Below are 18,687 nucleotides of genomic sequence, written 5' to 3'. Positions count from 1 at the left end.
TTATGAACCTCTGATGAACCTGACCATTTGTACCTCAGACTGAACAAGTAGAGAGTATTAAATGAGTTTTAAAAAAATAAAAATAAAAAATGAAATCCCCAGTGAAAATGCAGGCAACCAAAATAACTCACAAATCTAGGCTGAAGTCACTCAATGACAAGACAAAACAATAGAAGTCCTTCTTTCCTTCCTTAAATATTGAAATGCTTCACTTCAGCATTTTCAAGCAGAAGCAGATTACTTTATGGAACATCATTTAGTTTGAAGCTTTCTTTTATGTTTTCATTTTCAATGGACCTAAATTTAAAAGGAAGTGAGTTGAGTGTTCTAACTTGACTTTTAAAAAAGATTAAATGGCCTCCAAGCAAACCAGAACATTTTGTTACTGGTCAAGCAAAATGTTTTTGGTTGACCCAAAATGAATTGAGATGTTCTCATTATATTAAGCCTTTCCTCTTCAGCTCAGCTCCAAACCCAGAGTTTTCCACCACCAGAAGAAACCAGCCATCCTTGTTTTCACCTTCCTGCTGCAGCAGTAAAGGTCTAATTTTGGTTGCTCCTGTTTTAATCAGAGCTTGCTGTATTAACCTCTCCATTTACTGCAGGCAGAGGTCTGATAGCAGTGTTTGTAGGCAGGGTGATTGATCTCCAACAATCTCAGACACCTCACCAAGGAGCTGCTAAGCCTCCCTGGCCATCAGCCTGCTTATTTACAGGCTTTATAGCTATGGTTCAAACCCTGCCAGTGGCACCATCATCATCAGTGTGTGGTGTTAGTAAGCCAGTGGGTGTCAGCTGGGTGTGCAGTCATGGCTGTATTCAAAAACTAAAGAAAACACTCTCCTCCCACAGAAACCGCTGAAAAACAACTTCTACACAAACACTGTGAAAGGCAGCAACTGGCTGATGGGGAGGACTCTCCAAAGCCACAGAAGGAAGTTACCTACTAAAGCCTCGGTAAGAGCCAAGCACTCTAACTCGGCAATCCTTTGAAAGCCTCCTCCCAGATCCAGCCTTGGCGAGCAACCCGTCACTAAGATCAACAATAAACACGTGGGGGGTTATATCTCTTTTGTGTGTGCTTGTTACAGGGAGAAAGTTTCAACGTTTTGTGAACTTTATTGCGGGAAAGACACAATGTTTCATCTTAAAATTGTAGCAGGTGTTGTGTGGGGGGTTGCCGGGGCTACAGGAGCTCCCTGAGTGTCACCTGAAGCACAGGCCCTCCAGACATGGGGCACCACAGGTGGTGCTTCTTCAGGGTGACACTGGAGTGTCAAAGCTGCACCCAAAGTTGGCTGTGCTGTCTCAGAGCTCCTGTTTGGAGTGCTGAGGGTAACCTGCCTGAACTTGGGCTCCCTTCACCTCTCTGGCAGCTGAGGGGATGGTGAGGTCCTAACCCTGCACTTCTGCCTCTTGTAGCTTAAGTGTTTGCAGGATGGGGAGGGGAATTAGGATAATGTGTGTCCTGCAGCTTGCTGGTCTCCAAATGGGTTCCTTGGTTGTTCTTTTTTATAATTCTTTTTTATATTTGCATTACAGACACCGCCAGGGACGCTGAATGAGGAGGAGGTGGCTGTGCTGTGGACAAGACTCCATGGAGAAATATCTGGTATCGTACTGCAAGGATACGGGAAAGGTGAGGAGGGGATGGCTTGGCTTGCACATAGGTAGGTGTTGTCACACATCCTTCTGTGGCACCGAACACGTGGCCTGACCTGGTGTCCCTTCAGCCACCCAGGCTGAAAATGAGCCAAACCAGCGTGCACGGATTCCATGCCGTGCCTTCCCACAAACAACAGCATTTCTGGGTGCCCTGTGGGAATGCAGCAGGATGGGAGCAGCGTCCCACACCACTCCCAGCATTTCACTTTGCAGAAGGGAGTTGTCTCAGCCCAGCGTGCTGTGTTGCAGTGCTGCAGAGCTGGGAGAGGGGAGAGGACAACACGCTGCGGCGCGAGGCTCGTGAAGCTGGAAGGAGAGCTGTGAACTGGCCAACACACACTGGGCTCAGCTGTCACACTGGTGCTGACTGGAACTTTATGGTAGGAAAGTGATTTTCACATCATGTAATACTCTACTGCAAATACATATTACAAGCAGTTCTGCCTCTTGGGTTTGGCAGCCATCTGTCCCTCTGTCTTGCCGTGAAAAGACAAGGATTTCCCACAGAGACTCCTGCAGGGGTGGCAGGAGCTGCACAGCTGATGGCACTGGAAGTGGTGCAGCTGGTGGTGCAGATGTGCGTGCCCAAGGGGAGGGTGATGGGGCTGTGACAGCAGCAGGAAGAGGTGGGAATGGTTTGGGAAGTACCACTGCCATGGGAACAAGGCTGGGAGAGGTGTCAGGAGCTGGCCAGTTCTCAGCTGGCAGCAGCACACCCCGAGGGATGTGGGTTGTCTCTAATGGGACAAAATAAATGATGCAGCAGAGCAAGGTCAAAAATGTTGCTCGGCAGCCTGAACCCACGAGGGGCCTGGGGGTCTCCCCATCTCCTCTGGAGCCTGTGTGGGGATCCACACACCCAGAATCTCCAAAACCCGCATCTTGCTGTCCCAGGGCTGCACTGACCTTTCCTCTGCCTTGCCCAGTAGATGTTTGTTGTTAAAAATACCTAAATGGAGGCTCTGTGAGGGTCTTGAGTCAATTCTCTCCACCTTCTGCTGCCCTGGCTCATCTCTAGCCTGAGTCTCGCTTTCTCCTTCACCTATCCACCAGGGGCACTGAGAACACGTTTCCCCTGTCTCTTTACAGCTGTGTTTTATATATTTAAAGGCTATTATCATGTCTTCTCCCCCACACTTCTTTCCCATCCAGACTAAACAACCTCAGCTCATTCTCTTGAGCGTGTAACAACAATAAGTTTGTTTGATGAAAACTCAATTTGTTTAGTGCAGTGGTTCTAATCACTCAAGCTATGCCAAAGATAACAAACATTAAGCAAATTTCTCTTCGAATCTTTAATTTTATCAACTGTTTTGACAGTTAGATTACGATTTTTACACAAAGGGTTAGAATGAAAGCAATTGCTTTCTAGTTTTTCTGTATAAACATTTGAATTACGACTTTTACATTAGGCAATGCAATTAAAAGCATTATAGAACTGTCATGAAGTATTTAACTTGGGGTTATAAAAAGTATTATTTTAATTATATTTCAAAACTATTTAGAAAATATCTTTTTAAATTAGCTACAACAATATTTCTTTAGCTATACAAAAACATGTATCAATAATTACTCATTTCCACTTCTTTTACTGCTCAGCTCTGGTTTTCCCAGCCAAAATGGTAAATTTATAATCTTCAGGATATTTCTGGTAGTAATAAATTTTATTTCTTTTTTATTTTCCCAGCTTTTTTTAAAATTGCTTTTAATTACCAAGCTTTTAATCCTGTTGAAATTTTTTGTCTTGCAAATAATTTGAGGAGTTACTACAGAACATTTTTGTCTGTGTGGAAAAATGAGGTGAGAAAGACTCAAAAAATGCCAGTAGGAATGTTAATTTTTTTTTTTTTAAAGAAAACATTTATATTGCATGCTGAGCTTTCTGCCAGTTCAGATGTGATTTTCTGAAAGCCAAACTTGTCTTAAGGGAAAAGCTCAGATGTTTGAAACAAGAAAAGGTGGGGTGGGGGCCTTAAAAGCTGCGATGTTTGGAGGCTCCGTTTCAAAGCAAACACATCACTGTAATGAGAAGTGTCCTGGACACACACGCTGCTCTCCCCACCCAGCTCTGCTGGTCACAGCCCTGTCTGTGTGGTGTGGGGTCCCTGTGGGAACAGCTCACCCCGGTTTGGCTGCTGACAGCCCCAGGTACCCTTGGGAAGGGACAAGCGGTATCTGCAGGTTTGGCTGGGGAATTCACAGCCTGCTGGAGTTCATGGCAAAAATCAGATGGTTTCTGCAGCCCTGCTCTGTCCTCCTGTTCCATCCCCCTGGATGTAGTGGGACTTTGGTGCCACGGGTGCCATGGGCAGCCCTGTGGGATCTGCTGGGAGCACTGCTAGGACGTGTCCCCTCTTTCCTTGGGAACTGAGGAGCAAAATTTGGACCTTTTAAAGCAAAACAGCTGTGGGTTCAAACCACAGCCTTAGAGCAGGGGTCAGGACCTTACCCCTAAGGTCTCTGTGAAAGGTAACTCGGAGGAAGCAAAGCCACAGACTTAAACTTGCTAAGTCTGCCTCTTCACTAGAAAATGTGCACAGAGCCACAAATCAAAAGATGCTGAAAACCTTTGGTTTCTGATGTAGTTTTTTTTTCACTCAGTACCTTTTTATATAAGTGGATTTTTGTTTCCTTCTATGAAGTTCTTACAAACCAAAAGACTGCCTTGCTCCCAGAAATTACTTAATCCCACTTACCAGGCAGCTGAAGGGAACAGAAACTGAGGAGGAGGAATAGTGCTGTATTTTTTTTTAATTCAGTTTTTTCGCCTTACTCCAGAATGAGAATAATTCATTTTACAGCAGAAACACTGCTTGCATTAGATGTACCTGCATTTTTGCATAACTCCTCAAGCCAGCCTGTTGCAGTAGGCACTGGATAATGCTGGGTTTGCATTCTTGAAGTGTTTCTGGGGTTTGAATCACTGGTACGCAGTGCCATGGCTTGTGGTGGTTCTTCCTAAGCCAACCTGTGTTATGATCTGGTAAAAGATGGGATAATATTGGCATAAGATACAGTGAATGGATATAGTTTGGATGGATACAATGGATGCAAATTTGCTAGTACAGGTTACGAAGAGGAACTAAATCTATTTAGGAATTTTTGGCTGAGTTATTTTCACAATGTTTCTGACCCCATGTCTCTTTAATTAGATGTCACAGTCCTTGGAAGCTCATTATAGGGTCTGAAACATAAGCAGAAAGGAAACTTCTCCATACAAGTCTCACATGAGGGCTCAGTCCTCTCCTGGGAAAATGTTGCTTTGTGTGTTAGTGTGACAGCGTGAAGAGCAGTGCAAGAATTGAGTTAAAAATATACTATCTAAGTCAGGGAGCCCCTTGATGGAAGAACTTGTTTGGCTCTTAAAACCCCCTGAAGTTTTCAGTCTGAAACCGATGCAAATTGAAGTTATGTCCTGGTACAAATTGCATCTGTCCCAGGTTGAAATGTCATCTGAGGTCTGACCCTGAGGTCTGACCTGGGGAGCCCAATTTGCCAGCCTGTGATGACATTTCCACGCTGATTTGGGAACTGCATGAGCAAAGATGTTTCTGTGATCTGCTGGTGCTCCCTGATTCTGGAATCAGCAGACTCCAGGCCAGTTAGACCACGAGAAAACGGATGCAGCAGTCATGGGGGTCTCCAGGTCTGTTAGTGATGGAGCAGCTCTTGAAGCACAAAAAGATACAGGACTCAAATGCAGTCCCAGATGTAACATGAAAGTTTGTGTTGTTCCCAGGGTCTAGGAGAGAGAAAAGTTTTCTATTTTCCCCTCTTCTTGCCTTATCTGGCCTACATTTTAGCAACATTTGCTCGGAAAACACTTTATTCCTAGGCGGCAAATGTTCAGTGCCATGTTCTACTCACAGGACTTTAAACAGCCAGAGGACATGGTCAGCCTGCGTTTTCTAAACCTGCTGTTGGTAAATGCTGCATGAAATGACTTCACTGGGCTGTAATTGTTCCTGGAGCAACCTGGCCCAAAGGCCAGCAATTAAACCTTTGGCTGATGGAAGCTGTTAGCATGCATTGCTGCTTTGCCTATAGCATTCTAGTTAACAACTCTGAAGTCTTTATACTTTTCCTATAAAACACGCTCTGGGCCTGGAATAGATATTTACTGGCAGTAAAGCGAACATGGTGCTTCACTTCTGTTCATAGCACTAAAGCTTGGAAGAGAAGAAAGAACCAGAGTTCAAAAAGTACGTTTCTGTACTTCATGAAGCACGTTCTGTTGGTATCTGTGGGTTTGGTGCAGCCCCTTTCTGTGATTTAGACATCAGAACAGGTTTAGATTTGTGACTCTTATATGGGCATCTAAAAGGGAATTAGGTGCCCACACCTTGTTGTAAGCCAACGCTGTTCCATTGTAAAATTCAAGCTGACACCTGGTTCTGCCATCTGGACTCCCTGGAGACTGAGAGTGTTTGAGTCAAAGTTGGATCATGGCTCTCATTCAGATCTCTCCTGTGCTCAGTCAGGTTTCCCAGAGGAAACCTCCTGCCTGAAGGGCCACTCAGCATCCCCCTGCCCCAGGCTCATCCAGGAAGGATTTCCTGGGTGAGATAACCATGTTCTCCTCCTCCACTGGATGCCTGCAATGCCTCTGCTCAGCATCAAGGCTTCCAGCTGAGCTGCAGGTGAAAAAGGGTGGCACTTGTGTTCCCCAAAAGCACTCACTGGGCCAAATCCCATCAGAAACACTTCATGCCTGCTAGTTCAGGGCCGCTCCCCCCCTGTCTAGGGTCGGTATTTATGGGTTGTGTTAGTCATGCAGGAGCTGCTGGAAGTGCTGCCGCGGTAAATTGCAGTGTCATCCATGGCTGTCAAGTTATGGGCTTGCTTGGGGAGCTCCAGAGCTTGACTAATCCCTTACAGATTGGAGTTGGGGAGGGATGTGGTGAGGCACTGGAAATGTCCCTGTTTTGCTGATGATGATGTATTATTGCAGCCCGCAGGCCCCTGGGCTGCTGCACCTAAGCTGGGGGCTCGTGCCTTTATGCTCGTGGTGGGAGGGGAGCTCATCCACAGGGCCTCTGACAGCAGCCACCAGAGTCTGGGATGGAAGGGGAAAAGCTTCTTTTCGTGGATACTGAGGGATACTGCTGTTTGTTGTGGGATCTTCTCAGTTTATGCCTAAGGATGGAGCGTGTGTGTGCAACCTGGTGCACAGTGGTCAGAGCAGACTTTCAGAAACATTAGCGTGGGCAAAATAATACTTTTCCTTGCTGGCCTTCCAGTACTTAAAGGCAGCTTGTAAGAAAAGAGAGAGAGCGACTTTTTACATGGACAGGTTGTGACGGGGCAAGGAGGAATGGTTTTAAATGAAAAGAGATTTAGATATTAGGAAAGAATTCCTCCTGGTGAGGGTGGTGAGGCCCTGGCACAGGTTGCCCAGAGAAGCTGTGGCTGCCCCACCCCTGGAAGTGTCCAAGGCCGGGTTGGACAGGGCTTGGAGCAACCTGGGCTAGTGGAAGGTGTCCCTGCCCATGGCAGGGGGTGGAATGAGATGGATGAGCTTTAATGTCCCTTCCAACCCAAACCACTCTGTGATTCCATGATTTCCTCACAGTGGTGTCACTGGAACTTCAACTAGACAAACTGGAGCAGGACCTCACCTGCTCTTCTTACATTAATTATAGATTGTAAGTGACCAGGGGGTGGGGTGGTGGAGCGTGTAATGTTCCCTAAAGTTTGCTTTATTCGGGTGCGGCTTCCCCCCTTCATTCAAGCCTCATTTAAGCCCTGTTCGGTCACAGGTCGGACTCGATCATCTCAGAGTTCTTTTCCAGCCTCGTCGATTCTGTGTTTCTTTACGGCACTGTGTTCCCAGGAGCGCCGGCGGGGCCGTGCCCACGGCGGCTTTCCCCGGAGCACGGACCATCCGCGGCCCTCACGTCCCTTCCCCTCCCTCTCCCGCCCCTCACGCCGCCATCTCTCCCGCCCGCCCCGCCCCGCGGCGCCCAGCGAGGCCCCGGCCGGGCTGTCCGCGGCGTTCGCCGGCGGAGGAGGAGGAGGAGGAGGGATCGCCATGGCCGAGGCCTGGGCCGGCTTCTCGCAGGAGGAGCTGCGGCGGCTGCGGGGGCAGCGCCCAGGTACGCACCGGGCAGCGGGGGAGCCCCCCGGCCTCGGCACCGCCGCGGCTGTACCTGCCTCCCCTCAGCCCCTCCGCCCGCAGCTCCTCCGAGCCCTCAGCTCAGGTCGTGCTGTCCCCGCATCAAACGCCTGCGCTGCCCCGGGCAGCCCCCCGGCCCCTCCTGTCCAGCCCCATCTCTCACCCTTCCCCTCATCCAGCCCCTCTCTCTTTCCCCACAACCTTCCGGTCGCGTTTCCAGACTCTCCAGGCCCTAGTCCTGCTTCCAGATCCCTGCCCACTGCCCCATTCGTGTTCCCGGCCTCCTCTTTGCCCACGTGTCTCCTTGTTCTTTCCCGTTCCCCACTTTATGTCCTCAGTTTGCCCCTCAGGCTGCTTGGGACCCTTCTTCAGCCTCAGATCTGCCTCCATAATTATCCCAAGAGTTGCCTCGCTCCTATCGTTCTTCCTTTTGTCCCGTAGTCCAGGCCCCTTAGTCCTCCTTCTCCTCATTTAGGGATGCTCATATCCTTTAAAACTCCAGATCCTTATGCTAGCAAAACTTTTCCAGCTTCCCGGATTTTCCCCCACGTCGCCTTCCGGTGGCACCCTGGTTGTCTCATCCTTATGTTGCTTGCGCAGCAGTTGCTCGCCCAGAAAAATTCATTCACGGATTCTTTGACGCTGAGATTTGTTTCTAATCCCATTTCTCCCTCTCCACTGATAGAGCTGTACGAGCCCTCGGAGCCACAGCAGCAGCAGCAGCAGCCTCGCCCCCACCCTGGGAACAAGCCTCGGAAGCAGTTGCAGCGGGAAAAAGCCCTCCAGCAGCAATGCCAGAGGCTGGGACTGCAGGGTGGGGCAGCCCCTGTCACTCCAGAGCAGTTGCTCTCTGCACCAAAGCACAAGCCCTGTCACCCTCAGCAGCCAGTGCCAGCTCCTCGTCCTCCTCCTGCTGGAGATCAAAGGCAAAGTGACAGCCGGGATCAGCAGGAGGAGGTGACACCTTGCAATGGCAGGGAGAGTGCCCAGCCCCGCCCTGCACAGCCCAGCGCCCAAGTGGAGAGAAAGAAAGTGGAATTGTTAGTAAGTCGGTAAAATCTGGGGTGGGGGATATTGCTCTGCATTGATTCGTTCTTTCATTGAGAAGTAAAGGGAACTTTTCTGTGTCTAATTGGAAGGTTTGAGAGATCAAATCATTCCCTCTCCTGCCAGGAAAGACTGAGAGAATTGGGATTGTTCAGCCTAAAAAAGGGAAGGCTTTGGGGTGACCTAGTTGTGACCTGAAAGGAGCCCACAAGAAAGGTGGAGAGAGACTATTTACAAGATCATGTAGCGACAGGACAAGGGGGAAGGGCTTCACTGACAGAGAGTAGGTGTAGATTAGATATTAGGGAAAATATCTTACCTATGAGGACAGTGAAGCCCTGGCACAGGTTCCCCAGAGAAGCTGTGGATGCCCCATCCCTGGAAGTGTTCAAGGCCAGGTTGATCAGGGCTTGGAGCAACCTGGTCTAGAGGAAGGTGTGTCCCTGCTTGTGGCAGGGGGTTGGAATGTGGTGATTGTTAAGGTCCCTTCCAACACAAACATTCTGTGATTCTGTGACCATATTGCTCTGTATCAGAGCTTTGGTTTTAATTACTAGTTGGGTTAAACGTGATTAAGGACCAAATTCTGCAGTGTACTCTGTGCAGAGATGCACAGTGCCGTTTTCAGATAATTTCTTGTGGCAGTGGCACTGCTCATCATAAAGTGCCTGAGATGTCTTCTAGTGGTTTATGAAGGCTGGCCTCCAAACTTCCATGCATCATTTGTATTCCCTAGGCAGGGATCAGCAGCTTTCCAGGCATCGTTCAACTCCCTTTTGGTGAGGAAAACACAGGCACTCTTTGGGGAGAAAACACCTGGAGCTTTGCAGAGAAGTTTTTCACACTGTGGTGACAAATGACATTTTGCTGCAACAGCCACCTCCTGGATCCACTGGACTCATCTCAGCCTGGGCACTTGAATCTACATCTTACTGCAAATATTTCTCTGCATGAGGTTTTAGGGATGGGGTGATGAGGAGAAATCTGAAGAGATGTTCTTGTGCAGAAATGGTTGGTAGTAGCTGAGTTACTTGGGTATTTTTAAGCTGAGGGTTCTTCAGAGAGGGCATGAAGAACACGATGGAGTGGAAAAGCGGCAAAGCAGTTTTTTGTTTCTCCTAAATCCTACCCAGTTGTGCTGTCCCCCCTCACCCGGATCCCATCTTCTGGGGCTGGTTATATTTCTTAGTAGATGTAGCCTAGGAAAGGGAATCAATATTCTTTCCCTAGTGATAAAAGTGAATTCTTGTTCTTTCTTTTTATGACTTTTATCAGTTTAATTATTTGGGGACTGTTTTGTAAAGCAGGCCTGTGAAAGAATCTATTTTATGCAAAAAAAAACCATTTCCCCAAAAGAGACTGTGTTGGCAGACTGAACAGATGGCAACTTGTAGCAGCCAGTAAGAAACTTGAAACTGCTTCTACCTCGTGGGGAAGCACATCCTTTAAATGAAAAATTCCATCCATTTCTGAAAAAGTGCTCCATGCTCTCAGCTTATCTGGTTGTGCAGATTTTTGTGACGATCAGCGGATTTAATTTGAAAATGGTTTTATTGCTCTGAACGACTTCTTGCAGGTGATGCTTCTTTCCTTAGAACTGAAGCCTCTTTATTGTTCCTTTGACATTTTTAGGGTTTCCTCCAGGAAGTATGATGATGAATATTTGTGTTATTTGGAAAACAGGGAGAGAAACGAACTTTCTGTTAATTTTGATCTTCTTTTCCACGAGCAGGCAGGAGAAATCCCGATGGGAAATCCTGCAGCAGGAGCAGCGGCTGATAGAGGAGAAGAACAAGCGCAAGAAGGCTCTGCTGGCCAGAGCTATTGCTGAGAGGTAACAGACTGTGCTGCACGGGCTGGGCACGGGCAAGGGGTTACTTTTCATCTGCAGATCTTGATTTAAATGTCACTTCTTCCTCCTCTCTGTGCTCTGTGCATGCTGCTCCACAAGTGAGCAGCTGTGAGCGACGTCTCCCTTTGATGACAAGTGCTGGCTAAGAAGTTGTGACCGAGCTTTTCACACTTCCAAAGCTGCAGCTCTGTGTGCAGATGGAAAAGTTATTACACAACTCGAGAATTAGCTAAGTCCTTGAATTTGTTAGTGAGATCATGTTTGGAAGTTGGGATGCTCAGATGCGTATCCCTGTTTTGTTCCTGAGTTGTTTTTGCTGAATTTAAGGAAAGTTCATTTGATTCCTAAATTATGATGAGAAACTGTTTGAGCTTTTGACTCTTATGAGTATGTGAAGAGTATTGAAAAGAGAAGATGATCAGCTTTAATTTGAAGAAGATACCATTTTATCATTGGCTGATTAGAAATGATAGAAATTCACGTGTTCTCATTTGTTGGCTCTTGCTCCTCAGGGGACCAGACTTTAAGGCATTGTACAGTGAAATAGTTTAATACTACACAGAAAGCAAGATTTGTAGGGAAGGATGTTGGAACAGCTCATAGCACTGGATCAAGGAAAGTGATGTGAAGCTTTCAGGTTTGTCCCAGACATGTTGTGTTCTGCCCATCAGAGCCCTTGGGTAGCACAAGTGAAAACAACAGTACTGTGCAGAGGATTCTCTTTAAAGTCATGAAAATTATGTTTTCCTTTGCCAGGCAGAGAGAAAGCAGGAGTACATTTGCTGTGAGTCACTGCAGGACAGCAAATATGGGTGTGACCACCAGGCTGGGTTCTTCCTCCTGGAAACAAAGCCTGAGGAGAGAGAGGAGGACGTGGAAAGTGATACCGAGGGAGTTACATCAGACATTCACGGCCCTTCCTCAGGCTTTCAGCAATACCACAGGTGTCTTTCCCCTCCGTGTGCATCAGCTGGTCTAATGAGAGATGGTGTCACTTCCTGCGCAATTAGTCTCGGTGTCAGATACCTACTTGGGGTGTAAAGCAGTGGCTGGAAAGTGTGAATTTGCTGGTGATGATGAAAGTCACTCCACTTGCTTGGGAGTGAAATCCATCAAAGTTTGCTGCCCTTACCAACGTTTAGTTTTCAGGACTAGGGAATGAATAGGCTGAGTTGAAAAAGGTTACGTGAGGCTTGATTGAAATCCTTTGTGTTTGATGTAAAACTTTCCATTCACTTTCATGGGGATTTGGCTGGGCCTTTTGGGAATAATTTTGCAAAATGGAAATCAAGCTTAGGTTAGCTGACTTTTTGGCCCCTACTAACTGGGCTTCTTTGAAAGGGGATATTTGCAGGGCTAAATGCCCTTCCCCCTCTCACTTCCCCCCCAAGCCATTTCCTGTTTCCTTACACTGGGAACTAGTTGGATACAGCAGCTTCTTGTGTGTTTCCACAGTGAAGGAACACAATCCATTTTAGGCACTTTGATTATAGTCATTACGTAATTTTGCCGTAGTCCTTTAATAGCAGGCATTTTAGATCCCTGTGGATGCTGAAAAAGATCAAAAGCCCAAAACCATAAAGGAGAAACCTTCCGAGCAGATCCTAAAGAAGTTGGTTGCTCTGCAGATGAAATGGGGCCTGGTATGTCAAGAAGAGAGGCTTTGAAAAGGGGGGTAAAAATAAGCATCTTCCTTTTGCAGATCCAAAAGAACTCAAGCTGAAACAGTGAAACTGAAGAGGATTCAGAAGGAGCTGCAGGCTCTGGATGACATGGTGTCTGCTGACATTGGCATCCTGAGGAACCGCATCGACCAGGCCAGCCTGGAATACTCCCATGCCCGGTAAGTGACGGACAGGGAGGAGGGAATAGGGAACAGCTCTGCCCAAGAGCAGGGAGAAAATGCTGTTTCCTGTCGCCAAAGCAGTAATGAAGTTATGTCATTGTAATAACGTGTAGTTAAAGCAGTCACAGTCTGGGGGGCTTTCAAACCTTGAGGTAAAAGTGTGGCTTTTTATTTCCTAATTTTTCCCTTGGAGTCTGGAAACCAGAGCAGGTTTTCTGAGTGCAGAGTGTGCTGTCACGAGACGTGAGCAGTGCTTTTTAACTGTGCAGTTGTCCATAAGCCCTGCTTTATTGTTTCAAGGTTGTTTATTTCTTCTCAGGGGGAAAGAGGTTTTCCTTGAAAAGTCCTAAAATGAAAGTCCTTTTCAGGGAAACTTGCTTGTTGATGACAGCTCTGGTCCTTTTGGAATCAATGGGACCAATTAAGCTTAAAACATGTAATACTGCTGAAGTGCTTTTGGATCCAGGACCAAAAACTGAAGGGAAAAGCAAGCTTTCACCCTTCACAATGTGCCTTTAATCACTCTGGTTCTGATGAGTTCCTTAAATGCAAGAAATTAATTGGAACACCCCATTAGTTGTGGGTAAGCCACAACATCAGTAGATAAACATCAGCATGTTTGTGCAGCCATTTCATAAAACAGAAATGTTTGGTTGCGGTTTTTGGTTCACAATTCAATGTGTTAAATGTGCATTTCTGCTCTTGACTTTTGCTATACATTGACCACAGGCCAATAAACATGAGAATTAGTCTTTAAAAAATAGCAGTGGTAGCTAAAAAAAAAAAAATTAACATTTCTTTAGTGTAATTATAATTTAAAATATCTAAGATTAACTGTAGTTAGAGCGACTAATTGCATATGAATACAGAAATTCATGTCCTCAAGTGGAAAAACATTTCAGTGTTTCTGAAACCATGACATGCTCCTGCAAATCTCCATACCCAACTTTTGTAATAATGTGTCTACTTGGAATGCTTATTGGCAAAAGAGCACAGAACACGAAGGGCTCTGACATTTGGAAAGCAGTTTTTGATGGCAAGAACAAAAGGAGGTGCTGGTAGGACAAGTGGATAAAATTTACCAAATTCTTAATGACTTTTATGAACTTAGTCTTTTTGTGAGGGAGGGATTTGGAAATGCAAGTTAGATACTTCCAGTATTGTAGCTTTTATGTATTACAAGCTAAAGCCAATTTAGTTTTAAATGGTGTCTTTTAAAGCAAATTTTGTTTTAGGGCTAAACCAAAAATCACTTCAGTGGGTCAAAATTTTTTAATAGTTCCTGAGCACATACATAGTTAGGGGCATTTGACAATCGCCGTGGAATTGAATTGTCATAAATATGATGTGAGTAATTTCTGTGAATTCAGCCCAAAGGTTTAACTGTGCAGATGTTTCCAGCATAGTATTATTAGTTTTTCCATTTCAGGTGTCTGACCCAGAGAAATCTTGACTTTCCTGAGAGGCAAATGTAAATGAGCATCTTCTGCCCAGTGCAGACACAGCCCCTTTTCATATGAGTCAAAGTTTTGTGATGATTGCATAAAATAACATATTTGGGAAGGCTTTTCTATGTCTTGTTTCCTTCTGTTTCACTCAGCGAAGGGTCCTGTCTTTCTGTTGCCTTGTTTAGACAGATTCTGGTTTTACAAAAGGGCTGGATTCTTTATTCAGCCCCCTTCCTTCCATTAGTTTTGTAAGTGCTGTGTCAGGTGCATCCCTTAGCCATGCTGCAGGAACCTTTTCCTGATGAGCAAGATTGCATCTTTCTGTTAATTGGAATGAATACACCCATTTACTGATGCAGGGGAAGAAGCATCACTAATGCAGACACCAGCCATTAAAGTGCTGGATGGTCTCTGTGTGTCAACCTCCCTAAGTATTTAGAATATTTCCTTTTTGCTGTACTTGTCATGACAGGAAGTGCACACTGGCGGGAGGTGAGTGTCGGGGGGATGCTCGCAATAAAATCCTACATCTGTCGCCGCGCGGAAGTTGTGATCACTTTTGATGTCACGTGCTGTGTCAGCCTGGGCTGCTCCTGGTTTTCTCAACGTGTCTCTGGGTGGCCAGAAGAGCACACGATCCCTGTGTCCATGTGTATCCACGCTGGGCTCCTTTGAGCATCCGTATCTGTCGGGGGGTGGTTGGGTTAGAGGAGCCCCGAACTGCTGTGCAGCATCTCAGTTCGCTGGGTGGGTGTTCCTTACAAGTGTGAAAACACTGCGATTTCTGGTGGTTTCTTTCTGCATCCCTTCAAACAGGCAGCAAAAGTGCGTGTTTGCGATTCAGTGTATAGATTGCAGATGAGCATGTTAACTCCTGGAGTGCACAGCAGCAGAGCCTAGAGCGTCCAGAGAAGTTTTGATCAATTCACGCTTATTTTCTTCCCTTTTGCTAACGGAGCAGCGTGTCATGAACAGCTGGTGTAATGCACGTTGCATTTCAGGGGTGTTTGAAGTGTCTGTCCGTATGTCAGACTGTGGAGTGCTTTGAGAATTAACCCACTGGAAATGGTGATGATTTTGCAGGAAGCGGTACGAGAAGGCGGAGTCGGAGTACGTGGCGGCCAAGCTGGACCTGCAGCACAAGACGGAGCTGAAGGAGCAGCTCACGGAGCACCTGTGCACCATCATCCAGCAGAACGAGCTCCGCAAGGCCAGGAAGCTGGAGGAGTTAATGCAGCAGCTGGATGTGGAGGCAGATGAGGAAAATCTGGAACTCGAGATCGAGGTGGAGCGGATGCTGCAGCAGCAGGAGGCAGAAGCAGCAGGACGAGGCAGCCAGTCACACAGTCACGCTGGGACAGCGAAGGAGAGCCCCACTGCCAGTGGTGCAGGGCGGGAGGGCGAGCGTGCCAACCATGCTGCTGCTTCTCCTGCTGTTTCTGAACAGTCTCAAAACTCTGGCACCAAATCCCTCTCCAGTATGGACAGACAAACTCAAGCAGTAGATGTGACTTCGGAAAGCTCCCCAGCTTGTTCTGCTACATGACTGCTGGATGCAGATGAGCAGTGGTTACTGATGATGTACTCTCTGCAGGCTTGTAGGTTATATCTGGGCTTTGGCAGTGCCAGTCATGTGCACTTCATTTCCCTTTTCCTTTAATATTGTTTTCAAATTTTAAAGGTGCTTTTTATTTTTTCATGAGACTCTCATTTGGGGTTCACCATCTGTCATCGTCTCTTCTGGTTTGCGTTCATGTTCTAATGCCCGGCTCTTCACGGGCTTTTATACCTTCCTGAAACAGGACACTTGCAAGGGAACAGTAGGGTTTTTCCAAAGATTTTCAGCCTGTTGGTGTCACAGATACCTGTTCTGAGCGGGGTGCAAGAGATAGGTATCTACAGGAGAAAACACACCTTGATCTGCTTCAGAATGCATTCTGTCCCCTGGCATCTGCAATAGGATGTTTGTCTTCCTTTGTATCCATAAGGGATTAGTTTTCAACGGTTTCTAATGCCATGAAACCCAAGTGCTTACTTTAATTGCCTTTGTAGATGATACTCCTTCCTCGTGTAAAGGAAATTTGCATATCGGGGCAAATTGCAAAGTCAGTGTTAATACCTCATATTTATCACTTTGCCTGTTTGTTTCAGATGATGCTGGGTCGTTACCAAGCTGTACATGGATAAATCTGTTATCTGTGGAATCCCACCAGCTATGCTTTAACAAAAATGTGGGTTACAGTTTAAAACCTTGCAGAGAATGTAGAAGTAGAAACACACAAGAGAGTGTGTTACATTTAAAGCTGTTCCATTGCAAACATTTTCTCCGTTGTAGTTGCCTCAAAGTGCCAATAATTAGCCAGGGATCTTGTAATAAATAATCTCCGCTGTTGGAAATGAGCCTATTTTTGTATAACGTTCAGTGCATTTTCTTGCTGGAAAAGCAGTTTTGTACCCCACAAAAAGTTCAGCTGGTTCACTCTGTTGCTGTTGAAAGGCTTTAAAGAGCTATTCCAGGTGGAGAAAGTCTCAGGAATTAGAGGAGGACGTAGGAAAATCTCCCATAGACTGATTGCAGCTGCAAACCGTGGGGACTTGCACTCAGAGTTATCCGCTCTGTAACGTGGAAGTGTGGGAATGGTTTCCTGGAATACCTGACCCGAACATGTCGCTCAGAGTTTATGAATGAGTTGCAGAGTGACGCCACCGAGTATATAAATGGGACGCTGATTGTCTCCGTGGCTTTAACAGTGGAAAAGCATGTCACTACATTTCGTTTTTATTCTATTAATAAATCAGTGCATCTTGTACGCAGTGTGGTTGCTTTCAGTTGTGATATCTGAGACTAACACAGTGTATCCCAGGCTGTTTTTCCACAGGAGGTGATAAATGGCAGAATCAGATACGTCCTTTGGCAACTCTCCGCTGTGTGAAGGTAAAACCTTCAAAAAAGGCTGTTCCAGAATATGGAGATGTATGAAGCAAAGCCATGGCAGGATACGGCTTGGCAGGAATCTCTTCAGCTAACTGGCCCAGGGCAACAGTGGAAAATCTTTACTGGTGTTCCATGCACAGGAGAAAGTGTTTTCTAGAGAAGCCACTCATAATTGTGGTTGATTAAAGTTAGAGAACTCCAAAATAGTGCTTGAAATACGTATGAAGCATTGCTCTGTTGTTGCTGGTTTACTGCATTCCCTGTTATTTTGCTGGAAGACCTGAAGCAGAGGATTTGATTTTATTATGAGAAAATTGTGAGTGACTTCCTTTGCTCTGTCTGCGTTTGCAGGACAGCTTGTAGCCACCTGATGATGGTTTTCAGAGCTGGAAACCAGCAAGTGCAGTAATAATTTAATTGTACCATTCTTGTTTCCATCCTCTGCAGCTGCCCCCAGTTGTTCCTCAAGAGGTTCAAAGTCCTGTTCCTCATTACAGTTGTGTTAAGCTCGTTGGGGACACACAGCAGAGCTTCTGGCAGAAGAGTTGAGTTCACTGGAATCACACTCCATTTTGCATCTTATTTGTGGTTCTCCAGCAGGCTAAAATGTGGTTAAATTAGTCCTACTCGTTGCACCTCGTTGTCACAGGTAAGATAATTGTTTGAACTCTGAAAATGGCAAAAAATTACAAGTCCAAAGATCTTTTTTGACAACTGCTTAAGAATATGAGTTGCCTAGAATGGATTAAGTTTATATCCAGCAAAATTGCTTAAAAGCTGAAAAATTCTTCTGTACCATCCTGATAGCGCTGGTGCTGTTTCTGCCTGAGAGGGAAGATGCTGTTAGAATCAGCAGGTTCTGTTCTCTGGCAAGTCCCTCGTTGAAATTCTGGCCAGTTCTATCTACCTTTAACCTCTGAGCTTCCTGAATGGAATGAGCTGGCTGGGAGCCACATGAAACAGCCGGATGGGATAACGGCAGCAGCCTAACTTTTGGTTGCTCTCGCTGGACAGGGAGCTCAGGAGTTAAATTGTTTGATCTAAGTTACGAAGCCTTTGTGTGACGTGTGATACAAACCACTGCCGTGGTGTCAGTTCCACTTTGGAAGTGCTCAAATGTTTTGATGGGTGCCAGTGTGCCGGTTTAACATTCCCCCTGTGCCGGAGCCAGGGAGTCCAGTCCTAATTGTAACAGCATGTGTGCTGGTCAGAAATGCCAGGAGATGATTTTGGGGCAACAGGAGGGTTGGGTTTTTTGACTTGTTTTTCCTTGAAGGAAAGAGAACCGTTGGAATTGAGGCTCTCCAAGCAGAAGCCGTTTCTCCCTTCGTAGTATCTGCTGTGTCCTACAGTGTTTGGGTTTGCTGCCCCTGGAGTGCACCGAGGGCAGGTGTGCTCTTCACTCCACTGGTGTGCTGTATCTCTTCAGAAGAACGGAAAAACAAGAAGTTCAGCATGGATCAGGAATGAATGGACAGATCTTTAGTGAGGAACAGTTGCACAGGTAGGGGGAGAAGTCTGAGTGTGAAGCGTGCTGGGACTGAACACCCCCAGCAGGGGGAACAGAGCGAGGTGTGATGTCTGACAGTAACACTGCGGGGCTTGTCACAGGGGACTTGCATTCTCCTGTGGCAACGTGGCCGTTTCTGTCTTGGACCACCACATTGCCATGACGGGAAGAATTGGAAAACACCAATGTACACCCCTGTGAGAATGTTACAAAGCACGGTATAATTGTCCATGTTGTGTTTTGGCCAGGATTTCAGGATTAGCACTCCC

General features: G+C 46.4%; 1 protein-coding gene across 2 annotated transcripts in view; it reads left to right on the top strand.

Annotated features, from left to right (window-relative positions):
• The window catches only part of GORAB (golgin, RAB6 interacting), an 85,349-nt gene extending 68,566 nt beyond the window's left edge, over window positions 1-16,783 (top strand). The window contains exons 9-14 of one of the 2 annotated variants that reach the window (XM_027895859.1): window positions 853-957; window positions 1,543-1,639; window positions 8,466-8,820; window positions 10,560-10,661; window positions 12,382-12,522; window positions 15,057-16,783. In XM_027895859.1, coding sequence (XP_027751660.1) covers window positions 853-957; window positions 1,543-1,639; window positions 8,466-8,820; window positions 10,560-10,661; window positions 12,382-12,522; window positions 15,057-15,519 — 1,263 coding nt within the window. In that variant the 3' untranslated portion in view covers window positions 15,520-16,783. Of the gene's footprint in view, window positions 1-852; window positions 958-1,542; window positions 1,640-7,684; window positions 7,761-8,465; window positions 8,821-10,559; window positions 10,662-12,381; window positions 12,523-15,056 lie in introns of those variants that run through there. The other variant, XM_027895860.1, reaches the window with a different exon arrangement.
• The last annotated feature ends 1,904 nt before the right edge of the window (window positions 16,784-18,687 follow it).

This window comes from Empidonax traillii, unplaced genomic scaffold, assembly GCF_003031625.1.
Source record: "Empidonax traillii isolate 1590-97213 ecotype Southwest subspecies unplaced genomic scaffold, ASM303162v1 scaffold474:size1423191, whole genome shotgun sequence".
Classification (NCBI taxonomy): Eukaryota; Metazoa; Chordata; class Aves; order Passeriformes; family Tyrannidae; genus Empidonax; species Empidonax traillii.
Note: the sequence above shows the minus strand (reverse complement) of the source record. Positions and strands in the feature narration are given on the sequence as shown.